Raw genomic sequence first — 20,963 nt, forward strand, 5'->3', positions numbered from 1 at the left:
ATAATATTGAGGTTAAAATTATAAAAAAAATAATAATAATATTGAGGTTAAAATTATAAAAATAATAATAATATTGAGGTTAAAATTATAAAAAAAAATAATAATAATATTGAGGTTAAAATTATTAAAAAAATAATAATTATATTGAGGTTAAAATTATTAAAAAAATAATAATAATATTGAGGTTAAAATTATTAAAAAAAATAATAATAATATTGAGGTTAAAATTATAAAAAAAATAATAATATTGAGGTTAAAATTATAAAAATAATAATTATATTAAGGTTAAAATTATTAAAAAAAATAATAATAATATTAAGGTTAAAATTATAAAATAATAATAATAATAATAATATTGAGGTTAAAATTATAAAAAAAATAATAATATTGAGGTTAAAATTATAAAAAAAATAATAATAATATTGAGGTTAAAATTATAAAAATAATAATAATATTGAGGTTAAAATTATAAAAAAAAATAATAATAATATTGAGGTTAAAATTATTAAAAAAATAATAATTATATTGAGGTTAAAATTATTAAAAAAATAATAATAATATTGAGGTTAAAATTATTAAAAAAAATAATAATAATATTGAGGTTAAAATTATAAAAAAAATAATAATATTGAGGTTAAAATTATAAAAATAATAATTATATTAAGGTTAAAATTATAAAAAAAATAATAATATTAAGGTTAAAATTATAAAAAAAAAAAATAATAATATTTATATTGAGGTTAAAATTATAATTTTTTTTTATAATATTAAGGTTAAAATTATATAAAAAAATAATAATAATAATAATAATATTGAGGTTAAAATTATTAAAAAAAAAATTATAATATTAAGGTTAAAATTATAAAAAAATAATAATAATAATATTGAGGTTAAAATTATATATATAAAAAAATAATAATATTGAGGTTAAAATTATTAAAAAATAATAATAATAATATTGAGGTTAAAATTATATATAAAAAAATAATAATATTGAGGTTAAAATTATAAAAAAATAATAATAATAATATTGAGGTTAAAATTATATATAAAAAAATAATAATATTGAGGTTAAAATTATAAAAAAATAATAATAATAATATTGAGGTTAAAATTATATATATAAAAAAATAATAATATTGAGGTTAAAATTATTAAAAAATAATAATAATAATATTGAGGTTAAAATTATATATAAAAAAATAATAATATTGAGGTTAAAATTATAAAAAAATAATAATAATAATATTGAGGTTAAAATTATTAAAAAATAATAATAATAATATTGAGGTTAAAATTATATTAAAAAAATTATAATATTGAGGTTAAAATTATAAAAAAAAATAATAATATTGAGGTTAAAATTATATTAAAAAAATTATAATATTAAGGTTAAAATTATAAAAAAAAAATAATAATATTTATATTGGGGTTAAAATTATAATTTTTTTTTATACTATTAAGGGTAAAATTATATATAAAAAAAAAATAATAATATTGAGGTTAAAATTATATATATTTTTTATAATATTAAGGTTAAAATTATATAAAAATAAAAATAATAATAATATTGAGGTTAAAATTATAAAAAAAAAATTATAATATTAAGGTTAAAATTATAAAAAAATAATAATAATAATATTGAGGTTAAAATTATAAATTAAAAAATTATAATATTGAGGTTAAAATTATAAAAAAAATAATTATATTAAGGTTAAAATTATAAAAAAAAATTATAATATTGAGGTTAAAATTATAAAAATAATAATTATATTGAGGTTAAAATTATAAAAAAATATATAATATTGAGGTTAAAATTATAAAAAAAATAATAATATTGAGGTTAAAATTATTTAAAAAATAAAAATAAAACCCACCCTCTCTATTTCAGAGGTCGCCACAGTGGAATGAACCACCAACTTATCCAGCATATGTTTTACGCAGCGGATGCCCTTCTAGCTGCAACCCATCACTGGGAAACACCCATACACACTCAATTTAGCTTACCCAATTCACCTATACCCCATGTGTTTGGGGGAAACTGGAGGAAACCCATGCCAACACGGGGAGAACATGCAAACTCCACACAGAAATGCCAACTGACCCAGCTGAGGCTCGAACCAGCGACCTTCTTGCTGTGAGGCGATCGTGCTACGCCAATGAGACGCCCATGCGCATTTCAAAGTCTTTAACTCCGTATTTGCTGTGAACTGATGATAACGGTGTGTTTTGTGCAGGTCATGAGCCAGGCTGAGGGCCAGCAGAAGAGTCTGGTGCAGTCCATCGAGTGTCTGCCGACGCGGGGGTCCGTCTCGTGTCTGGATCAGGACCTGCTGCTGCTGAAGGCCACGTCTGCAGCCACGCTGAGCTGCCTCGGAGAATGCCTGACTATATTACAGCAGAGCGCCGGACACAACAACAGCAGCAGCAGCAGCGCTCCAGCCGCTCACAACCGCGGTGAGTCCAATGCGGACAGCCAGCAGAGCGACGCGGCCAAAGATCAGGGCTCAGAGCTCGACTGCGGCCCCTGCCCCTACCTCACGGGGCCCATGCAGATTAACGTGTGCAATAAATGCTGTTGAAGGGCTGTTTCGCATGCATGTTCACCGTTTGTGTGAGCTCATCTGTATTTCCGCTCTTGGTTTGTTCATTCAGTTCCGTGCCTGATTGTGTCATTTGTATTTGTGCGTTTGGTTTTAGCGTCCCCTTAATGCATGATCAGTGTGAGTGTTGGGAATCTGCTTTTCAATGCTGGATGAACCACATGCCAAAGAAACACACAGGTGCCTCCAACCCATTGTGGTGGATCCAAGCGTTCAGATCGACCCTGACATGGACTCAGGTGCTCCACGTGCTTTTATTTTTGATTTTACGTTTCTGCGTTTTGGTTGATATTTTTGTTTAATGTTGATTCAAGAGCGAACTCTCCGATGCCACTGGACACGTTGGAGTCTTTCGGACTTGAGAGCTCAAAGACTGACCTGAATGTTGTATTTTTTATGATTTCTGAATGCTGTTCTGCAGATCTCAGGTTCTGTTTCCTTTTCTTTAATGAGAACTCTTTCATTTCAGCCGGTTTAATGCTGTTTCTTCAGTTTTGTAAAGTATTTTCTCTTTTCTCCGAGAGCAAAAAGAGCTTGTTCTTCTCTTGCCTTGACTGCTTCACATTGAGGTGAAAATGGACTGAAGCCGATTGCTCCGAGTGTTCTGGAAATGAATGAAATGAAATTAAAAATCCTGAGTTCGGACACCTTTAATCTCTGGCTGAGCTCTGTTGTGGGCTGGCTATATTTATAAGGGGGGTGTGGCTATGGATGGGTGGAGTTTTGGCTAGGGTGGGGCTGTGAGTGGCTGGTGTTGTGAATTGTGTGGACTCTTGGCTGGAGCACGGCTATAAACTAGGGTTGGGTTGATAGACGATGCCATCGTCCATCGCAGATGGCCGATAGACATCACGATGCTGAGCCGACATCGCAATCCTCCACTCCGCCCCCATCGAAAAATACACACGGCCCCGTTTACACTAACACGTCTTAGATTTAAAATGGCGAAAGAACGAAAACGATCCACATCCACACTGGTGTTCACCTAGTATTTCTGATAAGCCCTCCTTCCACACTATACCGCTGAGAACGCACATCATGTGACCACACACACACTGTCATGTGCTCAAGACAGCAGGTCCAGGCAGTCAGTGGGTCAGTACACTGCTTCAATCTTTCACTTTCACGCTTGTACTTAGTAATTTTAGTGTAAACCTCAGATACTGTTGGTTGGTTCCTGTTGGTTGTGCAACTTTTAAACCATCCAAGATTGTGGACGCCATTATAACGCCACAGATCACTCTGCCTATTCATGCCAGAGTCCTGCAGAAAAAGTGACTGACAGCTGGTCATTTGTTTGTAGCTTATCTTTATTTATTTATGATTTGGTGATGGGTAAAACTAAGACCATGTGGGTCAGGTAGTTGAAATGGTTGACGACAAATAATTCGTTATGAATTAAATAATTATTCATAAATAATTAATTCACCGCCGCCTATGACGACGATGCCATCATCCATCGCGATGTTTCACATTAGACATCGTACGATGCCAAATTAGTCAACATCGCCCAACCCTACTATAGACCCTTTCACATTTCCGGATTTCTCAGTAGCTGAAGGCGTCATCGCGTCATGGGTAAACTTAGAGCACAGAGAATGGGAGAGTACAACTAAATATTTTACAATCCTATTAGCTAAATTACAATACAAGGAAAAACTCCACAATGGAAAAAAAATAGTGTGATGCTATGTTCACACCAGACGCGGCACGCGCGGATAAATCACGGTATTCGCGAGTACGTAAACATTTTGAGTTTACTCGCTTCATTCGCACGTTAAATCCGCTTCATTTACGCATCAAATTCATTTCACAATAGTCGCAGATTCGCATCATGGGCAGGGCTTCATGTTAAAAGGCTAACATGGAGGTCATTGAGATAGTAGCTGTGCATTATGTGCTTTAGGAAGGCTGAAAAATAGCGTATATTCATTTGGCGCCGGGTGTAACAGCTCTGTGAGGTCATCAACTCCTTCAGAATCTGTACCTGGATGATGGAGGCTTTCAGCGGTGCTTCCGACTGATCCGAGCCCAGTTTGATGAGCTGTTGTCCGGTGTCGGCAAGACGATTTTCCCCTCAGGAAACCAACAACAGGCGCTACGTCATAATCACGCCCTTCAAGAGAAAGGTCCTGATTGGTTAACGCTGAAGTTCAGATTTTCCTACTCGAGTGATTTGTGTGAAATGTGCGATATGCACGCTAACCATCTCGCGCTGCCTCATTTGCACAAATCGCGTCATTCGTGCAGCCTCATTCACGTGTATCGAGCCGCAGGATGTCTATTCACGGTGTTGACTTAACATTGACTTAACATGTAAATCACTCACACTTGATGCTTGACTGGGCAAGGCTATTTGGTGTGGGAGTCTCTTTTAAGGGCAGGACTCTGAGAGGGCGAGGCACTAGTAGGGGCGGGGCTGTGAGTGGGTGTTGTTGTGAAAGGGCAGCACTCTAGCACACTAAAAATGATATGACATTTGTGACCCATTTACTGCTCTGCATTGTGAATGGGTGGGTTTCTATTAGGGGGCGGGACTGTGAGTGGGTGTGGATCTAATAGAGGAGGAGCTGTGACTGCATGGTGTTAAGAGTGGGTGTGGCTTTACTGGGGTGGGACTGAGTGGGCGGAGATCTAACATGGGTGGAGCTGTGAGTGGATGGTGTTGAGTGGGCAGTGCTGTACTAGGGGGTGGGACTGTGAGTGGGTGTGGATCTAACATGGGTGGAGCTGTGACTGCATGGTGTTAAGAGTGGGCGTGGCTCTACTAGGGGGTGGGACTGTGAGTTTGCGTGGATCTAACATGGGTGGAGCTGTGACAGCATGGTGTTAAGAGTGGGCGTGGCTCTACTAGGGGGTGGGGCTGTGAGTGGGCGTGGATCTAACATGGGTGCAGCTGTGACTGCATGGTGTTAAGAGTGGGCGTGGGTGTACTAGGGGGTGGGACAGAGTGGGCGGAGATTTAACATGGGTGGAGCTATGAGTGGATGGTGTTGAGTGGGCATTGCTGTACTAGGGGGTGGGACTGTGAGTGGGTGAGATCTAACATGGGTGGAGCTGTGACAGCATGGTGTTAAGAGTGGTCGTGGCTCTACTAGGGGGTGGGACTGTGAGTGGGCGTGGATCTAACATGGGTGCAGCTGTGACTGCATGGTGTTAAGAGTGGGCGTGGGTGTACTAGGGGGTGGGACAGAGTGGGCGGAGATTTAACATGGGTGGAGCTATGAGTGGATGGTGTTGAGTGGGCAGTGCTGTACTAGGGGGTGGGACTGTGAGTGGGTGAGATCTAACATGGGTGGAGCTGTGACAGCATGGTGTTAAGAGTGGTCGTGGCTCTACTAGGGGGTGGGACTGTGAGTGGGCGTGGATCTAACATGGGTGCAGCTGTGACTGCATGGTGTTAAGAGTGGGCGTGGCTGTACTAGGGGGTGGGACTGTGAGTTGGCGTGGATCTAACATGGGCGGAGCTGTGACTGCATGGTGTTAAGGCTGGGCATGGCTCTATAGGGGGTGGGACTGTGAGTGGGTGTGGATCTAATAGGGGCGGAGCTATGAGTGGATGTGTCAAGAGTGGGCATGGCTCAACTAGGGGCCAGACTGTGAGCGGGTGTGTATCTAATAGGGGTGGAGCTGTGAGTGGATGGTGTTGAGAGTGGGCGGGGCTGTGAATGGGCGGTTCTCTGACATAAGCAGGGCTGCAGTTCCTAACAAGAGGGAAACACCAATCAGGTAAATACACATTCAGTGTTTTGTTTGGTTTTATGGCATGATCTGTTTGTTTCTCATCACAATGATCAATCAGAACTCTAAACGTGGTTCTGTTCTGATCTGTGCATGATTGTTTTTCTGCATGGTCTGTTGGATGCGTTCTACTACAGCTGTCTTTATTTATATTACTGTTATTCATTCAAAGTGATGCTGGATGTTGTCAAATGTAGAGCTGATGTGGTGAGTTTTGCTCTGCATATTTTCTGCATATGTTTTCTATTTAAACTGGAGAAGATGTTAGTAAATCTATCTAGTGTCTTGGTTAAATTGTTGAATACTGTAAATAGTCACCACAAGAGATTTGATGTCAGTTTTATAAGGCCAGATGACTTCTGAAGAGTCTATTTAGCCTTTATCTCGTGCACGCTGAGATTAATTTTATACATTTTGTTAGGGAGGTCAGTTTAGTTTTATTTATTTTGTATTCATGCGACTACATATAATAAAATCTGTACATTTAAGTGCAGTGTATTTTGGATTAAAAAACAACAAGCAGATGGTCATAGTGAATATTTTTTTCATTAACTGCTACAAGAATAGTACATATTAGTAGTACTATATTATCCCTAGACCTAAAGTCATAACTACCTAAACATAAGTTATCTAAAGCTTTAAGGGCCACAATATATTTAGATTTTTTTTTTAATACAAAAAGTCTCAGAGACAGATTATATTCATATCTCAGTTCTGTGATAGGTTGTACATGGCTGAAAGTAATGGATAAACGTGACATCTGCTGATCAGAAATATTATGAGAACAGATGCCAAGTTCATCCAGCCCTGATGATGCATTGATCATGCCAATTTATGCAATGAAACCAATTTATAAACTGTTTCTGCATCTCTAAAAGAGCTTAAAGACCCTTTCAAAACACACTGAACTGCTGCCAGACTCTCTGTTTTCAATGCAACCAATATCATTATTTATATTGATGTTAAATATCTGCAGAGTTCTTCATATGGAGGGCAAAGCAGCATGTGCTGTTTGTATTGAAAGGTGCCCCCCACATGAAAAAAATACTATAGTAATTTAAAATAAATTCTACAGTGTTTATTATCCATACTATAGTACACTGTATTACACTGTATGTGTTATAGTATTTACATTTGTAGTATTAACTATTAGATAAACTGTGATAAATACTGTGGTATACTTTAGTTTTTATTTAGTATAATATACCCTACAGTTGTAGTACAGTAGTGGGTCATTTGTTTATATTACTAAAGTTGTTGTGTTACCATAGCAACTATAGAATCACAACAACAGATTAATTCAACTACGTTACTATAGTTGTTTTGTTACCATAGCAACTGTAGTCATCACAACAGATTCATTCAAGTGCTTGACAATAGTTGCTGTTACCATAGCAACCATAAAATCACCACAACAGACTTATTCAAGTACTTGACTATATTTCTTGTTACCATAGCAACTGTAGAATCACCACAACAGATTAATTCAAGTACTTTACTATAGTTGTTGTGTTACCATAGCAACTATAGAATCACCACAACAGATTCATTCCAGTACTTGACTATAGTTCTTGTTACCTTAGCAACTGTAGAATCACCACAACCGATTAATTCAAGTATGTTACTATAGTTGTTGTTACCATAGCAACTATAGAATCACCACAACAGATTAATTCAAGTACGTTATTATAGTTGTTTTGTTACCATAGCAACTATAAAATTACCTCAACTGATTCATTCAAGCACTATACTAAAGTTGTTGTTACCATAGCAACTAAAGATTCACCACAACAGACTCTTTCAAGTACCTTACTATAGTTCTTGTTACCATAGCAACTAAAGAATCACCACAACAGATTCATTCATATACCTTGTTACTATAGCAACTATAGAATCACCATAACAGATTCGTTCAAGTACGTTACTATAGTTGTTGTTACCATAGCAACTATAGAATCACCACAAACGATTAGTTCAAGGACGTTACTATAGTTCTTGTTACCATAGCAACTATAGAATCACCTCATTAGATTAATTCAAGCACTTGAATATAGTTCTTGTTACCATAGCAACTATAGAATCACCACAACAGATTAGTTCAAGTATGTTACTATAATTCTTGTTACCATAGCAACTATAGAATCAGCACAACAAATGAAATCCAGTATGTTACTTTAGTATGGTTCAAAAACACTAGTATTTACTGTAAATGACTACAGTATTGTATCATGTGGGTGTGCTGAAAATACCGCTGTAACCAGCCTGATATGTTTTGGCTGATTGTTTTCCTCCACAGTTGTGTTGTATTTGGGTATCAGGCTGGTGTCCTCTGTGTTTTCAGCAGGATGATCAGCGCTGATGGACTGATTGATCTGATTTTGGGTTTGACGTCATGTGTGACTGCTGACCGCGGGTCATGTGCTCTTCATTCCCGCAGATAATGCTCCTGTATGGACCGTCCCAAAGTCGCCTTCAGGAGAACTTCTGAGGAATGGTGGCGCTGCAAACCTGTGCTCCACAGAGCCCTCGCCCTCCTTCAGGAAGAAAAGCCTTCTGCAGAACACTGAGGTAAAACCTTGACTATTAATGACCATTAACATTAAGCTTGTGGAAAGATTTTTGAAAGAAGTCCTGTATGCTTATTACGGTTGTTTTATGTGACTAATAAACAATATTATTGTGAGATAACATTAAAATTCCAATAGTTTTTTCTTTGTGAATTCATAGTAGAATGTAATTTAATTTATTTAATGTCATTTTATTAAATAGCTGCAATGTAAAGCTGTATTTTTAGCATCAATACTACAATCTGCAGTGCCACAGAATCATAATATATCAATGCTATATAAATATATATCAATTTAATTCATGTTTATTTATATATGTGTATATATATGTGAATGCAGCTTAACATGGAAGTTCTAGTAAGAGAGTTTAGTTCAGTTTAGATCAGTTCAATGTGGTTTAAATTATTCTTATTATTATTCTTTGTTATAAAGCACCATTTTATTTTGTTGAAGGATATTATAGAAGTCTACATATTTCAAATGGCAATAAATTATGATTTTTTGGGGCCTTAATCTTTTGATATGTCCTCAAATCATTCTTGTTATAAATATATCTGATGAGATTTTTAGACAAATAAACTATCGTTGCATTGGATTATATAGAAATATATTAGTATTACTAAATAAATATATTTATTTAGTAGAAATATATGATAATCTATATTGTCTGCTTTGAAATAAAGCTCAAAATTACAAGTAAAAAATACAATGAAATTAAATATAATAGTTTTATTCTTATTTTATTACATAAAAATAAATGTGTATTTTTTTAAATGGTGTATTTGTCCTAGAGTGTGTAATTGATTCGTGTGTTTGGCTGCAGGATGGGATGGAGCTGATTTCTCCTGATGAGGAGGTGTTGGATTCAGATGATAACACTGAGGAGGATTTGGGAGTTCTGGAGGAGCAGCGGAGTGTCATTCTGCATCTGCTGTCTCAGCTCAAACTGGGCATGGACCTCACACGGGTGAAGATCACAACACACATCCCAGAAACAACAGCACAATCAGATTATACCACCCTTTCGCTTTACGTGACAGTGTCTTTAAGGGCTTTCACAATGCGCTAAACCTCAGTTATCATCCATAACAGAGCTTTAATGAATAAGGTCTGTTAATTGTATAGTCTGAGAAATGATGTCACTAAATAATTAGATTTTTAATCCTAGAGAAATTATTAGCAGAATGAAACCCCAAATTCCCACAGGAAAAAATAATATTGTCATTTATAGTAAACATTATAGTATTTTTGAATTATACTACTGTACAGCATTAAATTGATTCTGTAGTTTCTGTGGGAACAACAGCTACAATAATATAAACAATTGATCCAGTACTGTAAGTTCCACAACTATAGTGTGTATTACACTGCAGTACACTAAGGTATACTACAGAATTTATTACACTTTGTCAGTTTACTATTGTTAATACTACAGTATGCTGGAGCATTCATTAACAAAGTGTTGTAAATATTATATATAGTATAATACATTTTAATATAATGTGCTTCAAAACCACTATTACCATTACTATAGTATTGGTTACATGCTGAGCCATACTAAAGCAAATGACTTGGATTAATTGGTTGGTATGATTCTACAGTTGCTATGGTAACACAAGAACTAGTAAAGTATTTGATTAGATCTGTTGTGGTGATTCTACAGTTGCTATGGTAACACAACAACTAGTTAAGTATTTGAATGAATCTGTTGTGGTGATTCTACAGTTGCTATGGTAACACAACAACTAGTTAAGTATTTGAATGAATCTGTTGTGGTGATTCTACAGTTGCTTTGGGAACACAAGAACTAGTAAAGTATTTGAATGAATCTGTTGTGGTGATTCTACAGTTGCTAGGGTAACACAAGAACTAGTTAAGTATTTGAATGAATCTGATATGGTGATTCTACAGTTGCTATGGCAACACAACAACTATAGTAAAGTAATTGAAATAATTTGTTGTGGTGATTCTACAGTTGCTATGGTAACAACTATAGTAAATTATTTGAATTAATCTGTTGTGGTGATTCTACAGTTGCTATGGTAACACAGCAACTATAGTAAAGTACTTGAAATAATTTGTTGTGGTGATTCTACAGTTGCTATGGTAACAACTATAGTAAATTATTTGAATTAATTTGTTGTGGTGATTCTACAGTTGCTATGGTAAGACAGCAACTATAGTTAAGTACTTGAAATAATTTGTTGTGGTGATTCTACGGTTGCTATGGTAACAACTATAGTAAATTATTGTAATTAATCTGTTGTGGTGATTCTATAGATGCTATGGTAACAACTACTATAGTAAAGTACTTGAAATAGTCAGTTGTAGTGATTCTACAGTTGCTATGATAACACTAGAAGTTTAGTAAAGTATTTGAATTAATCTGTTGTGATGATCCTATAGTTGCTATGGTAACACTAGAAGTTTAGTAAAGTATTTGAATTAATCTGTTGTGATGATCCTATAGTTGCTATGGTAACACTAGAAGTTTAGTAAAGTATTTGAATTAATCTGTTGTGATGATCCTATAGTTGCTATGGTAACACTAGAAGTTTAGTAAAGTATTTGAATTAATCTGTTGTGATGATCCTATAGTTGCTATGGTAACACTAGAAGTTTAGTAAAGTATTTGAATTAATCTGTTGTGATGATCCTATAGTTGCTATGGTTACACAAGAGGTTTAGTAAAACACTTGAATTAATCAGTTGTGGTGATTCTGTAGTTGCTATGGTAAAACAACTATAATACTATAAACAAATGACCCGAACATGTCGTTTTCCACAACTGAAGAGTATATTACACTACAACTCACCACAGTTTACTGTAGTGAAATAAATAAAGCGTACTACAGTATTTATTACAGTTGATTAGTCTATATTTTAGTATGCTGGAGCATTCATAAACAACGTGTTGTAAATCTTATATAGACTTTATAATACACTTTACTATAGGATGCTTAAAAATTACTATAGTATGTTTTTTTAGATTAACTTCTGTGTGTGTTTTTGCGCAGGTTGTTCTTCCTACATTTATCCTGGAGAAGCGCTCGCTGCTGGAGATGTATGCGAACTTTATGGCTCACCCGGATCTGTTTCTGTCCATCTCTGCTGGCGTCACGGCGGAGGAGCGGATGGTGCGATTCGTGGAGTATTACATGACTGCCTTCCATGAAGGACGCAAAGGAGCCGTTGCCAAAAAACCCTACAACCCGGTGCTGGGCGAGACCTTCCGCTGCTCGTGGGCGGTGCCTCCAGACAGAGTCCACCCTCTGAGGACTCCAGGGGCAGGGCCCAAGGAGACGGCCGATCAGGAGGGTGTGGGGGCGGAGTCAGATTGTTACAGGGTGCATTTTGTGGCGGAGCAGGTTTCCCATCATCCTCCGGTGTCTGCGTTTTACTGTGAGTGTGTGGAGAGAGGGATGTGTGTCAACACACACGTCTGGACCAAGAGCAAGTTCATGGGCATGTCTGTCGGAGTCTCCATGGTGGGAGAAGGTGGGTGAGGCTCGCTTTATCTATTATTGATTATTTTTGAATTTTGTCTAAAAATAATATTCTGAATATTAATCATTTTCGTTTAATAACTGTGAAAAGGTAAGTAAGTAGTACATTAAACATGAAATTTTGAAATAATCTTTTCTTTTAATTTTTTATTTTTTGTAATGAAATAAAAAAGGTTTAAATTAAACATTGTGATTTTATTCCTTTAAATCGTATTGTTTTTATTATCATTATTATTATTAAATGTAATGTTCTTACAATTATACATTTTATCTGTGAATTTATGTTGGACTTTATTACATTTATTTTCTATTTTGTCTGAACTTTTTGTTTAGAAATTTGGAAATTTGGTTTAGAAATAATTTTCCACTTGTTTTTTTCTGAATTTAATAACAGTGTAAAGGTAAGTACTATATTGAATTAAACAGTACAGTTGAAGTCAGAATTATTAGCCCCCCGGTTTATTTTTTCAACACATTTCTAATCATAATAGTTTTAATAATTCATCTCTAATAACTGATTTATTTTCTCTTTGCCATGATGAGAGCACATAATATACGACTAGATATTCTTCAAGACACTAGTATTCAGCTTAAAGTGACATTTAAAGGCTTAACTAGGTTAATTAGGTTAACTAGGCAGGTTAGGGGTATTAGGTAAGTCATTGTATAATGATGGTTTGTTCTGTTGACTATCTAAAACAAATTATCTTAAAGGGGCTAATAATATTGAGCTTAAATTGGGTTCAAAACTGCTTTTATTCTAGCCGAAATAAAACAAATAAGACTTTCTCCAGAAGAAAAAATATTATCAGAAATTACTGTGAAAATTTCGTTGCTCTGTTCAACATAATTAGGGAAATATTTCAAAAAGAAAAAAAAATAATTCTGACTTTAACTGTACATTTTAAAGAGCGAGATCTTTTTCTTGTTTTTGTCTTCACAGTGTTTTTTTTATTTTAACGATTCTTTTTTTAACATCAACTTTTTTGTACTGAAATAAAAGGTCAAATAAAAGGTTTAGTTAAAGTTACAACTCTTATAATTTTAGCCACAGACATTGTGATTTTATTGATTTTATTTTTATTCTAAGTATTACATGCTAATATAACATCTGTATGCACTTGTGTACTTCAACATTTGTGAAATTAGAGGCTGAATCGTCTAGTTTCTTAAAACTATATGCTCATATCTTATCAGTGAAATTATATTGGTTATTATTACATTTATTTAGTATTCTGGTCTCAACTTAAACAAATGCTGTTTTTATTTCTAAAGTGAAAAGTTGCAGTGAGGTCAGATGAGCCACTTAAAATTAAGAGAATTCTAGTATTATTATTCATAAGAGTAATATATTAAGTTATTATAATAATAACAATAATAACTGCATGTATTTGCATTTTAAATATCATAAAAAACCAACAGTGGAGTCATCTAATGTCAGTCTGTACTGTTATTTTATTTCACTACAATGATTTTCAAGATAAATTAAGATAAATTCAATTAACTTTAACATTTAGCATGTACAAACATCATCAAATATATAGTTTAAATATTACTAATATGTTTAAATATATTTATTATTATAATTAAAATGTGAATATTTGCATACACTTCTGATCGCACTAATTAACATCCGTCATACTAAAACATATGGTAACACTTTAGATTAAGGGTCCAAAGTAATGCATTAATTAATGGTTAATTAGTTCACAATTAAGCATAAGTTTAAATAAAAGCACTAGTAAAAACATTCATTTATTCTGAGCCACAAAAATATTCATCTCACATATTAGAAATGATTGGAATTTATAATTTGCAGCGTATGTAATTATGAACACAAGCACATATAAGAGCAGATTATGTGGTTATTTCCTCACTGACATGCATCACGGGATGGTCAGATGTGAAGCTGAATGTGTGTAGTGTTTCCTCCTCAGGTGTGTTGTACCTGCGGGATCATGGCGAGGAGTACGTGTTCACTTTCCCCAGCGCGTTCGCCCGCTCCATCCTCACTGTGCCCTGGGTGGAGCTCGGCGGAAAGGCCACCATCAGCTGCGCCAAGAGCGGATACTCGGCCAGCGTCACCTTCCACACCAAACCCTTCTACGGCGGGAAACTGCACAGGTCAATCAAGCTTTAACACATCATGATTATAAACATCACTGCAGAGTATGCATGGGCCGGTATAAGATTCTGATGGTATGATAAGCTTGGCTAAAAATATGACAGTATTACAGTATTATGATTACTGCTCTAAACTAAGTTCTTTTTAAATGTCTGGTTAAAAAACTACATCTTTTTTAACAATAAATTAGTAACAGTGAAGTGCTTCATGCTAATATCAAAGATAAGTATTCAGAAATGATGATGGTGAGTCTGTGTTTCAGGGTGAGCGCAGAAGTGAAGCAGAACTCCAGCGGGACGGTGGTGTGTAAAGCTCAGGGCGAGTGGAACGGGACGCTGGAGTTCACATACAGCAGCGGAGAAACCAAAGTCATCGACACTACAAAACTGCCCGTCATCAGGAAGAGGATTCGACCCGTGGAGAAACAGAGCCGCCGCGAGTCCAGGTGAGACTCACAGACACACACTGCTCTTATCCGATCACAAATACTGTAAAATACTCAAATATTAGTGCAATTTAAAATAGCTGATTTTTATCAGAATATAACTTAAGGTTTCATTTATTTTAGTTGATTCAAAGTTTATAAAACAACAAGGACGAACATTTTTGGACATCATTACTTCAGTTTCCAGTGTCACATGATATTCCAGAATTCACTCTAATTTGATGATCAAGAAACATTTATGATTGTTTTATGAAAAAATGAACATACATTTTTCACAATTCTTTCATTTAAAGGTTTATATATATATTTACATTTACATTTAGTCATTTAGCAGACGCTTTTATCCAAAGCGACTTACAAATGAGGACAAGGAAGCAATTTACACAACTATAAGAGCAGCAGTGAACAAGTGCTATAGACAAGTTTCAGGTGTGTAAAGTCTAACAAGCTAAGCATTAAGATATATATATATATATATATATATATATATATATATATATATATATATATATATATATATATATATATATATATATATATATATATATATATATTATAAATATAGATATATATTATAAATATAGATATATTATAAATATAGATCAATTTTTGATATCCTTTTGATAAATTTTATATATCCTTGTTTAATAAAAGTATTATTAGCATTTTTTCTAACTTCAGTAATACTTCACCACCATTTTCCTAATATTTAAGGCATCAAAACAGTTTTTACCCCTTTTTAAGGCACACATTAATTGGAAAAAAACATAATTGTTAATATATATTACAATTGAAGTCAGAATTATTCGCCTTTTTTGATTTTTTTTTTTTATATATTTCCCAAATAATGTTTAACAGAGCAAGGAAATTTTCACAGTATGTATTAATATGTAATAATATTTTTTCTTCTGGAGAAAGTCTTATTTGTTTTATGTATTTGCCTAATTACTCTAACTTGCCTAGTTAATTAACCCAGTTAAGCCTTTAAATGTCACTTTAAGCTCTATAGTCTAATATTATTTACTGTCATCACGGCAAAGATAAAAGAAATCAGGTATTAGAGATGAGTTATTAAAACTATTATGATTAGAAATGTGCTGAAGAAATCTGCTCTCCATTAAACAGAAATTGGGGAAAAAAATAAACAGGGGGGCTAATAATTCTAATATATATATATATATATATATATATATATATATATATATATATATATATATATATATATATATATATAAATATATATATATAAATATATATATATAAATATATATATATATATATATATATATATATATATATATATATATATATATATATATATATATATATATATATATATATATATATATATATATATTACACATACATGAGCAATATCACACACTTGTAGCAGTGCGATATGGCTGTATGTCAGCACTGGTGGGAAGCTAAGGCACACCTCCCACCAGTGCTGACATACAGCCATATTGCACTGCTACAAGTGTGATATTGCGTTTATACAACAGTTCGACGGCACAATTGTGTGTGTAAAAAAGAAAATCAAACACAGAGAGTCTAAAAACGTATGAGGAACTACTTTTATCTGCCATTCATTCACATCTGCAGCTGACGTCAGAACAGCAGAAGCTGTTACTAATTCACCAACGTCACTTTAGAGCTAGTGTTTGAATGATTCTCTAGCGTAATGTCTATAGTGATGTCAAAACAGCTGATTTTGCTGACACTTTAAGATTACAAGGCTGAACAGCATGAAATGCCATCAGTCTACAGAGACATCTCCTTACAGTATCAGTGTTACAGTCTACTCTGAGGCAATCAGGATATCACAATAATTAAGCCCGAAAAAAGCAGTGCAATGTCTACCAGATTGCTGTTGTGTTTGCGATAAGGAAAAACGTTAAACATATGCGGGCATTTCTTTTTTCTTCCTGCCAACACACAATCCTGATATGAGAGTCCCATCCACAATTATATGGTATAAACACAGCACTACAACATACAAAAGAGAGAGAGATCGACTTAGAATATCACTTACCAGTTTAATAATGATTTGATCAGCTGTAGTCAGAAATTAGGCTGTTTTAATCTTCTAATGATGAAAACGTCAACCGTCTTTGGTCTACTCAGTATAGCAGGCTAATGGCTGCCGACGCGCTCTCTCAGAAATTGTAAATATTTTAAAATAGGCTCTATTTTTATATATAAACTGCAGAGTTGCAATCTAAACAACTACATTCTCGACTAAAAAAGCCTCAAAAGTACATTATGTTGTCCAACAGCTGCAATATTTGTCAAACTGTAGAGTGTCCTCTGCTTGTTGCTGACTGTATGTGGGCGGAGTAATACAGGTGAAGAGACCTTTGTGTGCTGTTACTGGAAAAATATCACACGGCTATCAGATTCAATAACCAGACAGAACTGTTGTATAACTGTTGTAAATATGTATATATGTATATATATATGTATGTATGTGTATATGTTTGTATGTGTATATGTATATGTATATATGTATATGTGTATGTATATATATATATATATATATATATATATATATATATATATATATATATATATATATATATGTGTATATATATATATATATATATATATATATATATATATATATATATATATATATATATATATATATATGGTATGTTTTTTTAAGATATTGATATTGTGCTGATGTGTGTGTTTTGGAGCTCAGGCGTCTCTGGCAGCACGTGACTGAAGCGCTGAAGGAAGGAAACGTGGATCTGGCCACTGAACACAAGCATCTGCTGGAGGAGGACCAGCGCTCAGAGGAGAAACAGAGAGCTGCAGACAACATGCCCTGGACCCCCAAATACTTCAGCAAAGAGGTGAATAATACATATATCAATACTACTGCAACAGACCCAAGTGAAAAATACTACAGTGTTTTTGAATTATACTCTATATATTGTTGTCTTTACAACATACCCAGCATACTGTAGTATTAACTATAGTGAACTGATAAACTGTAATAAATACTGTAGTATAATTTAGGTTTTACTACAGTAAACTGTGGTGTATTGTAGTATAGTATGCCTTATAGTTGTAGAAAACTATTATATTGGGTCATTTGTTTTATATTATAGTTGTTTTGTTACCATAGCAACTACAGAATCACAGCAACAGATTAATTCACTATAAATGCTTCAGAAACGTAGTATTTACTATAGTATATGCAGCGCTCTAATTGAGGGTTGGCATCCCCCTTATGGAAAAAAAAATGACAAAAAAACACCACCCCCTCTTACCATCCCCTTTAGATTAACAACAGTGAGTGTAATGTAAAACTTACCATGCAAATTAAATATTAAAATTCTCTATTTATGTTAATTTATGACTTATTTAAACAACGACGATTGACCAATCAGAACTCAGTATTGTAATAAGGCGCCACACTCAATAGCAATACAGTTCATTGCGTCATTTTGTGTGATCGTTTGAGTGCACAGAGCAGCTCAGATGCAACTTTTTACATTCTTTGAAAAGAAGAGAACAGAAAGTATGATGTTTAGTTGTTTAATATTAGATATGCATGCTGTACCTGCCATGCATAACTGCATTTTAGAGCAGTTTAGGTGGCTTGATGCGTGTGTAACTTAGGCTGTTGTATATTCACTGTTAAACAGTTAACAGGCCTTGCTAACATTTACTTTAGTGACCAAGTTTTGCCGTTAATATCTAAGTTACAGCAGATTCTAGGTTCCCTGTTTCTAAAATGAACCGTCATTATTATCCCTAACATCAGAACACAGATGATGTTTTAGAATCACTGTTGTCTAAATGTTGCTCCGTTTTCTTGAAAATGCTTCCAAACAGCTCAGCCCCTCTACATCTCCATACCGTGTTTTGTTTATGAATGAATCTTGAGCTTTGATATGAGACAATAGCTATGTTTGAAGATGCACATAAAAAAGCTTGATGGAAACGCCAAGATGAGCATACATTTTGAAAATGCACATAAAAAAAACATATGCGCATAACTGAGTAGGATAAACTTTTTAATCAATAAGAAAAGATGTGCATAAACTGCGCTGGAAACACTTTTACTGAACAAATTCCAGTATGCGCATTTAAAAAGGTCATGTGATTTTGTTATAAGAGATCATGTGATGATAAAAGTGTGTGAGTGGACAAACCAGCAGGCTAAACACATTGTAAAACATCTGAAACGTTGTTTTAGTCATTCTAAAACGCCTTAATTCAGTAAGACATTTGTGAATGAATCAGCTGTTCAGACTACTCAATTTTAACTGTTTACACTTAGATATTGTTTGACAACTGTTAGCAGGTTTGGCATGCTGTCCCGGGAGTGAACCCTGAGCTCGGAGATAGGTGAGCCCAGGGCTCCTGCCTGATCCATAGAGCATATGAGGGGAGTACGAGATCGGTGGTTCTCGAGAGCTCCCCATGGTAAAGGAAGAAAGGAGGAGAAGGGGTGGATGGGGGTTTCTTCGGAAAACGAAGATAGAGAGTAGTTCTAGCTAGGCTACTTATAGTGAGTTGGGGTTAATCTGATTGGCTAACTAGTGAATGTAGATGAGTGCCCAGCTGCAGTCAATCATATCACGTGCTCCTCTCGAAATTAGTTTGTGAAACTTCACTAAATGAATCATTCAGTGACAAAGACGTTGACTTGACTCCACCTACTGGCGGTTTTAGTTCCAAATCTCATGACATTGTTATTATTAAACAAATTGCATTCATGCCGCCTCCTACACCTTGTTAAACAATTTATAAATGAACAGTAAATTTATCTAAATGCTAACTTTGTTTTGTTTTCTTTGCCATCTTTGTTGTGTCGAGAGGAATTTTGTTGATTTAATCTGATTGTAAGATATTCTTCCTGATATTATTTCAGTTTATATAAAAACGCTCATGTAGTTGGGCCACTTAAGGTAAACAAAGTGTTGTAAGTTTAATTTATATTCAGTCAATCAAACAGTTGCTGGTATCAAAGACTTACATTATCAGTTAATTAATTGTCTCTTTTAACTTCATGATTTTCTTATGATGCTTAAGATTGTTAATGATTAGTTAATGATTCAATTCAATTCCCCTTTATTTGTATAGCGCTTATACAATGTAGATTGTGTCAAAGCAGCTTCACATAAAAGGTCACAGTAAATAGGAACAGTGTAGTTCAGTTTGTAGTGTTTAAGTTCAGCTCAGTTCAGCTCAGTTCAGTGTGGTTTAATAATCACTACTGAGAGTCCAAATACTGAAGAGCAAACCCAACGATGCGCAGCTCTACAGATCCTGAACCATGCAAGCCAGTGGCGACAGCGGAGAGGGAAAAAAAACTTCACTAATGGCGGAAGTGAAGAAAAAAAACCTTGAGAGAAACCAGGCTCAGTTGGGCACGACCATTTTAATTTCTCCGCTGGCCAAACGTCTTGTGCAGAGCTGCAGTCTCAGTGGCGGAGGCTGGAAGCTGGCCTCAGCGGAGACTCGTCTGTCTCTAGAGCATCACAGGAATCAATGATTGGTGGTTATCTTAAAAAAAAAAAGCTTTTTCTCAAATTAAAAATGTATTAGAGCTATTTTGTTATCATTGTGTGTGTATCTACAGGACAACCAACCCACACCAACCCTCGTACCATCCCCCTTGAATTGTTTTAACAATTTGACCACTGAGTATATGTATGTATATATTATTTGTTAATATTTTTTTAATGAATCAGAAATGTAATGTTTTGTCTGTCTTCAGGATGAAGGATGGGTCTACAGAAACCCGCTGTGGAAAACACACTGAGATTAATGACAAACTGCCGATCGGACAAACACAGGGACTGAAAACAATCTGGAGCCACATGCTGGACTATAATGATGCATCACACGCTATACTGTACAGAAATCAATATGTGTATATATGAAAACACAGACACCTAGAGAAGACCTTTTATACACTTGTGTAAATGATATTATTTTTCACGATTATCTAAC

At 34.4% G+C, this 20,963-nt stretch overlaps 1 protein-coding gene across 1 annotated transcript in view; it reads left to right on the plus strand.

The window, feature by feature from the left end:
- Positions 1 to 20,963, plus strand: part of LOC130246442 (oxysterol-binding protein-related protein 10) — a 43,796-nt gene that overhangs the window by 22,206 nt on the left and 627 nt on the right. Inside the window, exons 6-13 of the mRNA XM_056479387.1 lie at positions 2,238 to 2,457; positions 8,782 to 8,912; positions 9,735 to 9,878; positions 11,929 to 12,409; positions 14,355 to 14,541; positions 14,805 to 14,987; positions 17,695 to 17,848; positions 20,728 to 20,963. The exon at positions 20,728 to 20,963 is cut by the window's right edge and continues 627 nt beyond it. Of these exons, the coding sequence (XP_056335362.1) occupies positions 2,238 to 2,457; positions 8,782 to 8,912; positions 9,735 to 9,878; positions 11,929 to 12,409; positions 14,355 to 14,541; positions 14,805 to 14,987; positions 17,695 to 17,848; positions 20,728 to 20,772 (1,545 nt within the window). The 3' untranslated portion in view covers positions 20,773 to 20,963. The remainder of the gene's footprint in view (positions 1 to 2,237; positions 2,458 to 8,781; positions 8,913 to 9,734; positions 9,879 to 11,928; positions 12,410 to 14,354; positions 14,542 to 14,804; positions 14,988 to 17,694; positions 17,849 to 20,727) is intronic.

This window comes from Danio aesculapii, chromosome 19, assembly GCF_903798145.1.
Source record: "Danio aesculapii chromosome 19, fDanAes4.1, whole genome shotgun sequence".
NCBI classification, from domain to species: domain Eukaryota; kingdom Metazoa; phylum Chordata; class Actinopteri; order Cypriniformes; family Danionidae; genus Danio; species Danio aesculapii.